A 14,316-nucleotide genomic window follows, 5' to 3' on the forward strand; every position below is an offset into this window, starting at 1 on the left:
GAACCATGAGAGTGAAATAACTAGAAGAATAAGGATGGGATGGGGCTCATTTGGCAAGCATTATCAAATCATGAATGGTAGTCTACCACTATCTCTCAAGAGGAAGGTATATAACAGCTGCATCTTACCGGTACTTACCTACGGAGCAGAAACCTGGAGACTTACAAAGAGGGTTCAACTTAAATTGAGGACGACGCAGCGAGCGATGGAAAGGAAAATGATAGGTGTAACCTTAAGAGACAGGAAGAGAGCAGAGTGGGTCAGGGAACAAACGGGGGTTAAGGATATCATAGTTGAAATTAAGAAGAAGAAATGGATGTGGGCCGGCCACGTAGTACGTCGGCAGGATAACCGGTGGTCATTAAGGGTAACTGACTGGATTCCAATAGAGGGCAAACGCGTGAGGGGAAGACAGAAAATTAGGTGGGTAGATGAGATTAAGAAGTTTGTAGGTATAACGTGGCAACAGAAAGCACAGGACCGGGTTGATTGGCGGAACATGGGAGAGGCCTTTGCCCTGCAGTGGGCGTAGATAGGCTGATGATGATATAATAGGTTACATTTCGCGTTGATAATAAGTTTATACGGTAATTTCTATCGCCTACTTTTATTTCACTAACATATTTCTGCTTCCAATTTTAGCCCTGAAATTAGTGGTTCTAGGTTAACTCCACAACTTCTCTTGACACCCCTGTTACCTGCTTCGCATTAACCCGGCTGCTTGTCGTTGAGTTATGCCACCGTGGCCCCAAGTGCGAACTACGCCAAAAGTAGGCTGCTCCCGAATATATAACGTGAATTCAAAATAGCCGCGCGTCCCTTTCGCTCTCACGCCCAGCGACGCTCGTTCTCACAACTGGCGCCAGATGGCGAGGCGTGCCCGGTGTTGCTGCGCCATCTGGCGTCAGAGCGGAGAAGCTCCGTGAACGCGCGCGCTCGCAGGCCAACGCTCGCAAAGCGAGCGCAGATTTGCCTCTCCGTTAAAACGCTTAGCTCGGGGAAAATATAGCTCAAACGAGATCGACGGCCCAACCACGTGTCCCTGACTTAGTCCCTGTTACTCGATCCCACTCGGTTGCCCAGGAAACGACGGAATCGCGGCGGCAATGGAGGTCGACTGGTGGCAACTGCAGACCAGCATCATCACCGAGGTGAAGAAGTACCCGTGTCCTCTACGACTCGAACCACATCAGCCGATGGAATGCGCGTCAACGGGGACCCTATTGGGAGGCCGTCGCTGCAGCCGTCAACCTACGCGGTGAGCACCGAAATTCGACGCCACGCAGCACGCAGCGTGCGGCTACGACAGCCGCCGTAAACAAAAGGAAAGGGAGAATGGCCTCCAAGATGGCCGTTGCGGAACTCACAATCTTGGATTCTTCATATTGTGGCAGTCGGTCGCGAGGTCGCGCGGCAGAGCCGATTCTCTTATGGCTGGCGCAGATTTCGAATCTCTCAGTTACCAATCGAGAAATCATCAGTAACAAGTTCATTATCCTCGACACTTCCAGAAATCGAGCCTTAACATTAACACCCCGTGGGGAAGGTGTAAAGACTCGAGTGAGGTGTTGGAAAGCAACACTTCAGTTGAGCTGTAGTAGTAATAAGGTGTTGTCTGCCCGAGTTGACGGCAATTCTGCGTACATCAAAAACCGATCACTACATTACTAGGCTGTCTCACGTAACAAAAGAGTGGTCAACCATAACTGAATGAAACCACGACTCATGGCTTGCGGTCGTATGGAGCTCGTTAGGTCCGATATTTTTTATATTACGTTTAATTACAAAACGAGCAATTCAATCCCTCTCCCCCCCCTCTCTCTCTCTCTCTCTCTCTGTGTGTGTGTGTGTGTGTGTGTGTGTGTGGTGTGTGTGTGTGTGTGTGTGTGTGTGTGTGTGTGTGTGTGTGTGTGTGTGTGTGTGTGTGTGTGTGTGTAATACCTCTGTCACACGGCCACCACCGAACTTCATTTCACTCCGTTCGGCATTTAACTACCTGATGGAGCATTACGAGAATGGAGTTGTGGCCGTGCTACACGGCTCGGGGCAAGCTTTCGACGGTTGCCGCATGGGGCAGAAACAGCGCTGCTGCGCTCGTCGAAACGTCCAATTTTTTGCTTGTGCAGTCGCCTTTAAAGCAACAAAAACGTGTTTTTGTGTGTTGATGAAGTGCTCGGAATCACCATTGCTGTCACAGTGCTTGTGCGTGCGCCTCACACGTGCAGAAACAAATATCGCGCGACGCTTCACAGCGGCGGCTTGGCGAGGCGTTGGTGTGGAGAGTACAAGCGCTGATGTCCGAAAAAATACAACTGAAACTTACACTACGGGGCGTGAAATGCTACGCAAAAAAGAGCATAGTTTTTAAAATTATAATTGAGCTCATTAGGAGGATTTTGCTAGTGCGGTTTTCAGCGTAACAGTAGCTGGCTGGGAACGAGAGTACTCCATCGAGCCGAAATGGTCATTACCGAACCCCCTCCACCAAAAGCTCCATTTAACTTCCTCAGCGAAATGGTGACCGTGTGACATGAACCCCATCTCCCTCGAGGAAAAGACGAGGGAGTTAAACGGAGTTCACGGGTGCCCGTGTGACAGGGGTATAACAAAGCGCATACACGCTTTCGCCTTCGAGTCGTCCCAAATCTCTCGCGCCACGTGAACGTTTTGTGATCAAGGCACTGAAACCTCAATAAAATTTCTATTTAACATTTATTTGGCGAGTGTACACGCTTGTTTTTCTACAGTGACGTTCCTACGCCAGAAAATCTTTCGTCATATCTCTAAGCTACATTTTCAACAAAACGGATAGGAGAGCTAGTTGGTGTTGAATATTCATAGAACCTTTTGTGGTGCGTGCACATCCTTCTTTGTCCTGCGTCTATCTGTTCGCGCTCTAAGTTTTCTATGAATGTACACGCTCGACCACGTCTAAGGCGAAGACCTCAGTAGTGTTGAAGCCGGTAAAACCAGAACGTTCATTCTACTTCACGAGGGAAATGTCCGTTATAAGACGTCTAATCATGGTGTCTACAAACACGACAAAAAATTTCCGATTTATGTATTAAACATCAGCTACTATGAGGTCTTGAATACTAATGATGTGTTCACCTGAGACCTCAACGACCTTGTACATCCTTCTTATCATGTGCATCCTCATGAGAAGACGCGTACGTGTATCCTCCTCACATTTATCCTTCTGACGTGTATCCTTGTGACGCGTATCCTTCCCACATGTACCCTTCCCACGTGGGATACACATGTATCCGTCTCACGTGTATCCTTCTCACGCGTATCTTTCCCAAGTGCATCTGTCTGACGTGTATCCTTCCCACGTGTACCATTCCACGTGTACGGCAGGTTCGGTCCCTGCCGGCGGCAAGTTATCTTTTCGCCCACGTGTACCCTTCCCACGTGCATCTTTCCTATGTGCATTCTTCGCATGTGCATCCGTGTCACGTGTATCCTTCCCACGTGTATCCTTCTCGTGGCCACAGGCGTGACGGAAGCCGACTGCCGACGCATCTGGAAAGGCCTGCGCGACAAGTACGTACGCGAGATCCGCCTTGGAAGCACGCGAAACGTGGACGGCACGCTTCTCTCGGCGCGCTCGCAGTGGCCCTTCCTACGACGCCTCGACTTCCTCAGGGACCACATACGGCCCAAGCGGCAAAAGCGGTAAGACATACGCGCAACTGACGTATACATGGACTCATTTGCACCTCCACGGCCATTCTGGACACTGCCCGATTCCGTCATATTGTCAAATTTCGTAATGGCGGTTGTCTTTGTTCTTGTCCCTTGTCCGTTCTGCGATGGTTGTTGAAGAGGTCGTATTTTAAGCTAGCGAGAGAGGCCGCAGCAGCCCTCTGGGTCAATGAAGCTTGACCAATGGCGAAACTCGACAACATGGCTGAATTAGACAATGTCCGGAATGGCACCCCTCAACAGCTCGCGCTCACTTGATCGAGCAGAAACGTCAGGTCTGGCGTCATACCACCGCCCGTACGATTTCAACGAGAGGCAAGGGGCAACGTTACGTAAGCATCGCTACTCTGCCAATGTCAGTGGGCCAGACGGGCAGATGCCTAAACGAGCGCTTACGTGAGCATGCCAGTAATGTTCGTAATGGCAAAGAAGGCTTCCTTGCACTGCATGTGAGCACGTGTGGGTGTGCACTCCGCAGTTTCAGGGGACCACAGTTGTCGATGAGACGAAGGATGAGCAAGCGCGCATAATCAGCGAGCCAGCTCAGATGGGGCGAGAAAGGAGCGGGTGCGTAATCAAACAATCGGTCGCACTATCTGACAGGGAGCTCTGTTTCTTGGAATGCGGGGGTCTGCGCAGCAGGCCACGTTACTGTTAATGCTTTTTTGCCGTTTTCGTGTCAGTGCACCTTTAGCCGTTCTTCATTTTTCTGGCCCTTTTTATGTAACTGCTCCCGCAGATACTTATACGACGCTTTCATGTCAATAAATATTCACTTGCAAGTAAGCGCTTGTCCTGTGTCTGCTTTCCGTGGCCTTTTTTTTTTTTCGCTGCTTAACTTCAGTACGAATAACGAACTAGCGCAGTCAGCTACTTTATAAGTCAGTAGTTTACCCGTGTTACTCGGGGGGGGGGGGGGGGGGGGGGGGGCAGTAACGTACGCCGTGCCGCTTCGCGGTTCTCACTATTTTGCCAAGCATCACTACTGCCAGAACCAGAGTCGACAGCAATGACGTCATAACCATAGGTCGGCAAAAAAATGTGGCGCTCACTCAGACTCACTCATGAAATATATTTTGCCCTTCGGGCTCACTCAGACTCATACTCACCAAAATTTTCCTCAACCGGACTCACTCGGACTCAATCTCACTAAAATGTTTCTCCTGAGTGAGTCGACTCATGAGTACGTTAGCTTATTCGACCATTGTGTCAATGCTCTTTAACATCAACATATCAAATAATCGGTGCTCCATTTGGCGCCTTTTGATCTCGTACCTTCAAATATAAGTTATCAGCGGTTGCAATGCAGTAACGACATTTTTTTTATTAAAAGAGATGACTAACATGATATATTTTTAAAAAGACCTACCCGCGAAAGAGTTTGCGTGTGGATGTCACCGCATCTCCCCCTCCCCTCCATAACTCACGCCTCGGATCAATACATATTGAGCTGTCGTATGAACGCTAGTGCGTTGATGTATCAGTCGGCATGAGTACTACCGTGAGCCGACATAGAGCTGATACATTCGGACTCAGACCCACTAAACTTTTTTTCTCAACCGGACTCACTCGGACTCAAATTCAATACAATATTACTCACTCAGACTCACGGCTCGATCTGAGTCTGAGTGCGTCGACACATGAGTGAGTTTGCCGACCTATGGTCATGACTAACAACGACGTGACACTTGACGTCTCTGCTCAGGTCACGTGACCACAACCTGCTGAGCTGTGGACGTGTTCATAGCGTTGCAGGTGCAGTAAAATATGTATGTTGAAGTTTATGCTTTGACTGAAAATAAAACGTACAGTTTGTGCAAGTGATCCATTTGCAATTTTGTGATGGGCGAGAAAGACGGCAAGGGGTAAGGGGGGGGGGGAGGAGCGCCGTCAAGCAAAGGTCTCCTACCCTAATGCGGGACCCTGCGCATGCGTATGAGTGGTATTCTACTAACACGAACTTCCAACAAGGTCAGCTTATAATCAGTAATTTTTCGTGACTATTGGAAGTTTTGAAGGTTTCCCGAGAATTCCACGACGCTTTCGACTGTTCATGTTAAAAAGACTGGGCGGGCTAACACGGAGACGGGAGAGAAGTCAAGACAACAGAGACGCCCTTTGTGTTGTGTGTCGACTTCTCTCTTGTAACCGTGCGTGCATGCCCAGTCTTAACATGAATACCTACCAACTAGCTCAGCTATCTGCTATTCCGAGTTTTCAGGTGATCGGAATTTGATTATCTTTCCAGCTTTTCCAAGTATGCCAAGTTTACCAGGCCAACCGGGACAGCGTCGCAAGAGGAGGAGCCCGACCGCGTCGACTACAACGAATCCACATCGACTGACGTCATGACACACGTGTTCGGTATGGCGATGCATTAGATCGTTGTGGTTACGTCACACTGACGTACACGAGCAATCGGATTTCGGCGCGAAATTCAAACCACTTAAGCGTTAAGCATTCATTCCTTTTTATTAAATAATCGGCCCACTATCGTGAAATTAACGAACTTATAGTTTCGAAGATATTTTTATTAGCCTTAATTCGATTACTGTATGTCTTCTAGAATTTCATTACATTACATTTATAAATTACATCACATTATTAAATTACAGATAAATAACTGCATAACGTCGTGGCGGGAACCATTCCACAGGAATTGTATGAAAGGGGTACTGACACGAAAATTTTCTGTAGTTTTACTGCGTCAAATGAAAGGCCAAACCCTCAAGAGCCTAGAAAATGTACTGGTAAGCGCGAGTGCACCCTGAAAAAGCCATTACAGTAGGTTTTTAAAAGTTCGTTTCGGTTCCTACTGAACGCTGACGTCACACTACGGTATGAGCTTCTCGTCACGTGCTCGTGCAAGATGTCGTGAGACTCGTGACGTTTCCACGGCCGCTCCGTTCCGGACTCCGTTGGCGACGATCAAGCGGTCATTCTGAATGTTTTCGTGACGTGCAAGCGTCTATTTTGAATGCTATGGTGCCTGACGTCATCACAACTAGCCATACTGGTGCGCGAACTCGCTGGAATTGACAATGTAGCCTGACGTCACGATAGTGTTGATGCCAGTAGGTGCGCCATGCGAAACTCGACTTTAAAGCCAAAATAAAACATCTTATCAGCATTTACCGAGCTTCATACCTGCTCAGAGTCGTCTCTGCGTACAGGAGATTTGCATGGAAGAGCAAACTCACCTTTGAAAATTCGTGTCAGTACCACTTTAAAGAGGCCCTGCAACACTCATCTAAGTAATCCTCGAATGGCTTCATTAAAAGAGCATATTGCCTTAAGATACGACTGCCGCAAGAATTTTCAGAATCCGTCGAGTGCGAGCGGAGTTACAGGGATTTCTCGCACGCTTCAAGCACTTTCCCTCTCCTTTCGTACCAGCGAGCGCGCTGAAAGCTACGCAGGGAGGGGGGCGATAAGGGGGCAAGAAGATGCGTCCGTTCGTCACCGCGCGTCATGAACTTGAACACTTCCTTTATTTCTTCCAATGCGCGCAGTGTGATCGCGAGCGAGCGCGGGCACGTGGCGGCATCCTGCGGCGGACACGGTAACTATGCAGCCCACGATGCTCAAAACAGCCACTGGCCGTGGACTTTGGGTTTAAGGCACGGTAATTGGGGTTAATGGCAGCGTCGAGAGAAGAGGGAACGACCTCTAGCTGACTGATAATTAATTGTAAATTTCGGGCCGCGTCCTGCGCTGTAGTGTTTGGCTCGTGTGTTCTCAGAAGTATCGACTACCGATCGGCAGCGTTTTCTCTCTCTCTTTGTGTCTTTCAGTCCCCAATCCCCTTCCCCACGCAGAGTAGCAAGTCAGCGAATTTACACACGCCGGCTAAATTCTCTGCCTTTCAATAAAGAGTTCTCTCTCACCATGCTAAAGAAGTGTTGCAGGGCACCTTAAATAGTAGCCTGAATTACTGCTGGCTGCGTTATCATACATGCGTCACCAATAGGGTCACCTAACTGTCACAACCAATCAAGGCCAGGATTTTCGACTCTGCACGTGTGTTGTGCAGCGTGCCAAGATGCAGCCGTGGAGGACGTCAGTGCTGAAGGGCGCTGGGGCTCGCCAGTGGACTTCGAGATCGACGTCTCACCGGGACCGAGCGACGCCGCGGTAATTCCATTCATACTTGCTTGAAAGTACGGGCACTCGCTTTAACAGATGAAAGAGAAAAATATACTTAACGTAGTGACATTTTCAGTGGTAGCAGTACAGACGGGAGAAAAGGCAACATGAATTTGCCGCTGATTCAGCAGGGACATACCGTATTCACAGAATTGTAGGTGGACCCATTTTATGTAAATCCGAATTCCGAAGTTGAGGGGCTCGACTTACAATCGAAACCGAAACTAGTTCGGTAGTAAGGTCTACTTACAACCGAAACAGACGAGAAATCAGGCACGCTGTGGTATGGTCACGGCATTATGTTTACGTTCAGGTTCTGCCTGTAACATATAGCGTATTTTCTCGCGTACAACCCGCACCCCCAGCAACGATTCGCGGAAAATTTTCCAAAAATGATCCCCGCATATTACCGCGAAGCTAGCTTTCTTGCATAGCTCTGAAGCACTGCCGTGAAGCCACATTTGCACACCAAAATTCGAGTTTGTTTTCTTCATAGACATCGTAAATAAATTGCCTTTATGAAATGTGCTCGCGCTTTTCTTTTTTCATTTTTGTCGTGCGATTTTAGGGGGTCGACCTACAATCGTGTAAATACAGTAGGTGGCGAACAGAGGGACATTTCGTTTATTAGGATACCTAGCATATTACGGCGTGTAATAAATGTAAGCCAGACAGAGGTTCAGAAAAAGATAACGAGCAATCTTTCAACAGGAAACGCCGCCGGAGTCCACGCTTCGACGAGAGAGCTTGCAGAAACGTCAATAACATAAATGTTGGGGGTTTTTGCGTCCATAAACCACGATATGATTATGAAAGACGCCGTAGTGGAGGGGCTCCGGAAATTTCGACCACCCAGGGTTCTTTAACGTGCACACCCGCGGGCTTCGAAAATTTTCGCCCTCCATTGAAAATGACCCACCATATATATAGACCCGCCACGGTGGTCTAGTGGTTATGGCGCTCGACTATTGACCAGTAGGTCGCGGGATCCAATCCCGGCCGCGGCGGTCGCATTTTCGATGGAGGCGAATATGCTAGAGGCCCGTGTACTTAGATTTCGCTGCGCGTTAAAGAACCCCATGGGGGGGTCAGAGTTTCCGGAGCCCTCCACTACGGCGTCTCTCATAACCCTATCGTGGCTTTGGGACGTTAACCCCCAACAATTATTATTAGTTTTTCCGCTACTCATTCTTGTTCTGTAGAATCGTCGAGATGCGGGCTGGTACATACAGGCATACGTGCATGGTGCACCCGCGTAGTGATTCGTTTTTTGTTTTTGTTTTTCTGGTTTACATTTGCCGCTTTAAGAAAAAGAAAGTTATTTATTGATCGTCCTGCAAGATTCTATTTTTCTTTTCTTTTAGTCCCGTCCTTTTTCGCGCTATTATTAAGAACACTCTTGTTCCGTCTTGAGGAAAATAGGTATGGCTCAAAAAAGGACGAGGACGAAGTGAAGACACGAACCGATAAACACGGGCGCCAACTTCCCACTGTTTATTGGCAGAAACCACGCTGATTTATGCATGCTGCCGAAACACGGATGAACTAACCATGCCATTATCTGTAGTGATATTACCTTGTTCGGCCCTTTGTATATTTGTTTATTTATTTATTAGTACTTTACAGGGCCCTCGTGCTGCATTGTGCAAGGGGGGCAATGCAGCAAATACATAATAGAGATATACTATATACATCGGTAAAACATCAATTAGTACAGAAGACGCAACTGAACTCACGAACATAAAAACGTAAAATATACTAAAAGATAGCAGCGTTGTTTGTGTTAATAAACAGTCGGGATAACGATAGCTAGCCTAATTGGTAGCTATTCATGTTAACCCTTTGAAACCTAGCGTCCACATATGTGGACAGAACATATAGCAAATTGTGACTGAGCTAGCCAACGTCTTGCCTTAAAGTAGATTTGAAATTTCGGCCTTATTCCATGCAGGAGAAATGTCACCATTTCAAATCGATTTTAAGGCAAGGCATTCACTAGCTTAATCACAATTTCCTAATATGTTCTGTCCACATAAGTGAACGCTGGGTTACAAAGGGCTTTTGTGCAAACACGGACACAAGGGAGACGTCGAGGCACTCTTCTCTCTTCTGTGACTTTTCTCTTGTGTCCGTGTTTGTACATCCAGTGTTTTAACACAAACAGTTGTAAGTTTGGCGCCTTTGTATGTCGGTTCGTGCCTTCACTTCGTCCCCGTCCTTTTAGCGACATAACTATTTTCCTCAAGTAATGAAGGCAACTATAGCTCAGCGACATGCCCTGTTGAGTTACTCTATCTCTACCCTCTCCTAACCCCCCCTCCCCACCTTATTTTCACTCGACAAAAAAGGATCATTCCATGGATGAAGGCGAAGCAGCGGCTCCATCATCTTCGGCCCCCGACTTCCCCTCCAACCAGTTAGCTGCCGGGCGACCGCGAAGGAAACGCCTCACTCTCAGAAGCCACGGACCAACGGGTCTGGACCTCGAAACAGAGGTCTACGGCGACGCCGCGCTGACGGCATCAGGAGTAGCACCAGGGGAAAGAGGAAGAGGGGCAGGCCGACGTCCAAGACGATATCGAGAGACGACCGCGGGACGGCACCGTCGCCGCCAATGGATACAGAGTGGCGCCAGTGGCGACGGCGAGGACGACCTCCGCACGGGCTACGACTGCTGCGACGCTGGGTGTCGCCCGCCAAGGGGTCGTCCTCATCCGACGAGGAATACGAGGAGGAGGAGGCTGCTGGGAAGGTTGAAGTCGACGACGAGAAATGCAACTGCGACAACGCCAAGCAAGAACGCCGAGAGGCGGCTATCGCTGTGGCGCTGTGCAGGTACGCGGGACTTAGTGTAGAAGCTGTGTTCTTCCAAGGCTACTCTTGAATTTTTTTTTTTTTTAATGTTACAGACCTCGTATATGACTGGTGATGAGTGACATTTATGTTGGAGTGTGGTGTGGTGACATGGGGGTCCGGTACAACACTGTATGCGGAACAGCGCATTACGCCACCGGCTTGTGCATGGTTCGGTAGCCTGCCCGCGCTTCGCTTTAAAAAGGACATTAGTTCAATATAATCTGAAAAGAGGAAACCGGGCGGGGCAACTACCTGAAAATTTCGCAAGGCTAGATCAGCCCGGCAACAGATAACATCCTCGTCATCATCCAATGACGTTAGAATTCTAGTCTGCGGCATTTTCTCTTAAAGGGCTGATGAATATAAGCGTGCGCCAATTGTATCGCGCTCTAGAATGACGTCATGAGCAGGACGATTGGTGACTCCGCCCTCCAGCTCATATGAGCCCCTATTTCTTTAGTCGCGGAGGCGGTCGCGCTTCGGTCGTCTGGGCGGGGCCTCTCCAGAATTATTCATTTCTATCGGACTAAAGCGCTTCACTGAGGACGGTTAGTCAGCGGCCGTGCTTATGATGTGATAGTTTTTATGTCCTACTTTACGTCAGTAAAACTTTTTTTTTTAATGTTGAAGGTCGGGAAGTTGTGTTTCTGATGCTGAAAAATGCCTCACTTTACTTTCTTTAAATATATTAATTTGATGAAACCCTAACTGCTCGGTATTTTTTGATGCGATGTTTCAGTTCACTTGTCTTATTAATCATTAACATTCTTGCCTTGGTATCAAGTTACATTAACGCGATTCGTTTCGTTCTTTTTAATTATAGTCGGATACAACTTCAGAAGTCCGGAGAGGCCCCGCCGAGATGACCGGAGCGCACTAAAGCTCCGCGACTAAAGAAATAGTCCCGCTCGTGCACTCGGCAATGTTCTTCGAAGACGGGGTCACCGACCGTCCGGTTCATGACGTCAGTCTGGAGTACGCGCCCATTGGTGCCATGCTTGTATGCGTCCGCCTTTGAGGAAGAAATGCCGCAGACTTCTAAAGCTGTTTCCGACTACAGTAGGCCCCTTGCAGCCCAGAGCTTGAATCCTCCTGCATATAATGTTGCTGTGTATATTTTTCATGTTTGAATGAATAACGTTCACAGTGCTTAGCATGACTCAGAGTAAAAGGAAACAAAGCTAGGGGTACAAGGGAGTACAAGACGACAGTGTCCTCCCTTGTACGTACTCCTACCTTTGTCTTCTGAGTCGCGCTAAACACTCTGAAACGTCATGGGACACCAACTGGCCCAAACTGATACTATGGAATGCATGGAGGAAGGAAAGAGAAAGGAGGGAGCATTACGTCACGCAGCCAGCCTTGGCAAGCCAAGCCAACCCGTTTTGAAGCCAGCAGTGTCGGCCCAAAACGTGACCTCTTACGGTGAGATCATGCAATAAACGAGATTTGCCGAGACTTCGGTGTACGGTGCCCGGTAGTTTTTAATCGAAGCCCGCTCGCTTAGCGCAGTTCGTCCTCAGGTTCAAAAAATCACAGCATATCCACGGAGTGAATGATGATGAGTGGGCGAAGCTGCGGAGGTTCATCGGTAAACCGTGAATCTTCCGTGAATTCTGCCCAGTACATCATCACCGACGTGAGATCGGGCGCGTTTATACTAAAGGTTCGATGAGTTTATGACGACTTGCAGCTCACTTTAATTTTTACATGTACGCTGTGAATTTTCATTGTTTAGGAAACCATTGCTTTAGAAAACATCTGGCGTCTTTCGTTAAGCAGCTGGCGTCTTTTCGTTTTGCTTTAGAAACATCTGGCGTTCTTTCGTTTTGCTTTTAGAAAACATCTGGCGTCTTCGTTGGTTTATTTCATCAATCAACGGCGTTTTTGAAACAAAATTTTATTGTTTAAATCACGCACAGGAGAAATCTCACCAGGCACTACCTTGGAGGTAAACAATTGGCTGTCGTAATGGGGAATGAGAGTACAGCAAGAAGGTCGGCCTTTTTTAGCTAACACTGTACACTTTCTACTTCTACTAACGTTTCCTACTGGCTACCTGCCAATGGTGCCTAATGGGGAAATGAGACGGACAGAAGAAAGTCTCCGAGACTTTGTATAGTTAACGCGCACGACTGCGAAGTTTTTATTGTTCAACAACGCACAGGAAAATCTCCCACGGCACACCTTGGAGGCAAAGATCTGGTACTAGCGTTTACGACTGGTTACTGCACTACGGACTACTACGACGACGAGGGACGAACGGGTGCCGCCTTAAGGAGCTTCGCCCCTAAAACGGAACGGCACCGGGAGCACTAAAACCTACCGCGCGCTCTGACGTTTTGATCACGAGTTGGGCCGACACAGTGGGCTTCAATCGCATTGCATGCGCAATGTTCGCTCCTCTCTCTTCGCTTACTCGATGCTTGAATGAATAAAATTCTTCTTCATCACCGGACGCGCAGGTTTGTCACGACCGTCGTCAGCAAGATGACGTCCTCGTCAACCCCGGAAGACCCGGTCGGTGTGCCGCCGCCCGTCAAAACCGACATGCTAGTGGACGCCGGGGACGGTGACACGTTGTTCCTGTTGGGACTGAGGGGCCTGATGTCCAAGTTGGACGCCGAGAGCAAGTCGCGAGCGCAGATCGACATCCTCAAGCTGCTGCAAGAGCGGATCGCCGACGCCGAATCTCGGAGACAAGAGTCTTGCGACGAGGACGACGAACAAGCGGAGCCTACAGCGAACGATCATGCCAGTGCCGTGGACCCCGAGCCTGCGTCGCCGACAACTCTCCACTAAATGCGTAGCCTCCGCGGTCGGCAACGGCAAAGCAACGACGTGCTGCCGTAGCCGATCGCGGAGGCCACACTAAATGCACCATATGCGAGACGTTGGTCTTAATGAGACAGTACTTTAATTTTGCGTGTTGTGTTACGTGTTGGTGAGGAATCAATGCAATCGACTCAGAAGAAAAAGAAAAAAAGAAAATGGCTTTCTAGAACAACTTGTTCGGAGGGAATTCCTGGCAGTGTATTAACGACCGCCGGAGGGAACATGCCAACAGCATTGGTAAAAGTGGCGGTGCAGCATCTTCCGGCGCATGTAACAATCATGCTCATGTGTGCCGCGTTTCGCGCAAGTTAAGATTATTGGCAAGAGCAGAAACCAAACGGAGAGGGAACTATTCGAAGCGTTTCACATTACAAGGAACGGGTCCCCCTGTGTCAGTGAGACATCAGTTGTGCTATATTGATCCGAGTTATGCTTTTTCGTAATCGACAGCTTCCGTGGTGACATGTCGGTGTCACTCTTTTACGCTTGGATTTTTTTTTTATCTTTGACCGTCAATAAAGAGTTGGTAGTTGGCGTTCCTCTGTCTCTTCTCTGTCCTTTCTTCATGTTTATAGCATTGCGCCAGAAATAACATGTTTAGCAAAGATGGCTTTCGCCTTCGAGTCGTCTTAGGCAAATGCATAAAAGGTCCTGTGTGACTTTTATAAAGCGGGACACTGACGCAGTCAATGATGAATAAATTATAAACACGATATATTGTCGATTAATCGTTTCATTATTAAGTCCCATTCGGTAAGACAGCAGAAGCGA

General features: G+C 48.4%; 1 protein-coding gene across 2 annotated transcripts; it reads left to right on the plus strand.

Moving 5' to 3' along the window:
* The first annotated feature begins 917 nt into the window (after positions 1–917).
* On the plus strand, positions 918–14,083 carry LOC119400424 (uncharacterized). Of its 2 annotated transcripts, none has more exons than XM_037667449.2 (5): positions 918–1,258; positions 5,957–6,072; positions 7,742–7,842; positions 10,203–10,689; positions 13,176–14,083. In XM_037667449.2, the coding sequence occupies exons 1-5, from the start codon at positions 1,107–1,109 to the stop codon at positions 13,202–13,204; spliced, it is 885 nt and encodes a 294-aa protein (XP_037523377.1). In that variant the 5' UTR covers positions 918–1,106; the 3' UTR covers positions 13,205–14,083. The 2 variants fall into 2 exon arrangements, with proteins under 2 accessions (XP_037523377.1, XP_037523378.1); XM_037667450.2 differs by having other exon boundaries at positions 921–1,258; positions 7,751–7,842.
* The last annotated feature ends 233 nt before the right edge of the window (positions 14,084–14,316 follow it).

The sequence above is a fragment of the Rhipicephalus sanguineus genome, chromosome 7, assembly GCF_013339695.2.
Source record: "Rhipicephalus sanguineus isolate Rsan-2018 chromosome 7, BIME_Rsan_1.4, whole genome shotgun sequence".
NCBI classification, from domain to species: Eukaryota; Metazoa; Arthropoda; class Arachnida; order Ixodida; family Ixodidae; genus Rhipicephalus; species Rhipicephalus sanguineus.

Excerpts from the sequence above, each read along its gene's own strand:
- LOC119400424 (XM_037667449.2), top strand. The coding sequence starts at position 1,107 with ATGGAGGTCGACTGGTGGCAACTGCAGACCAGCATCATCACCGAGGTG. Across the intron at positions 7,843-10,202 it reads CGGGACCGAGCGACGCCGCG|GATCATTCCATGGATGAAGG; the intron begins GTAATTCCATTC and ends TCGACAAAAAAG. Across the intron at positions 10,690-13,175 it reads ATCGCTGTGGCGCTGTGCAG|GTTTGTCACGACCGTCGTCA; the intron begins GTACGCGGGACT and ends CCGGACGCGCAG.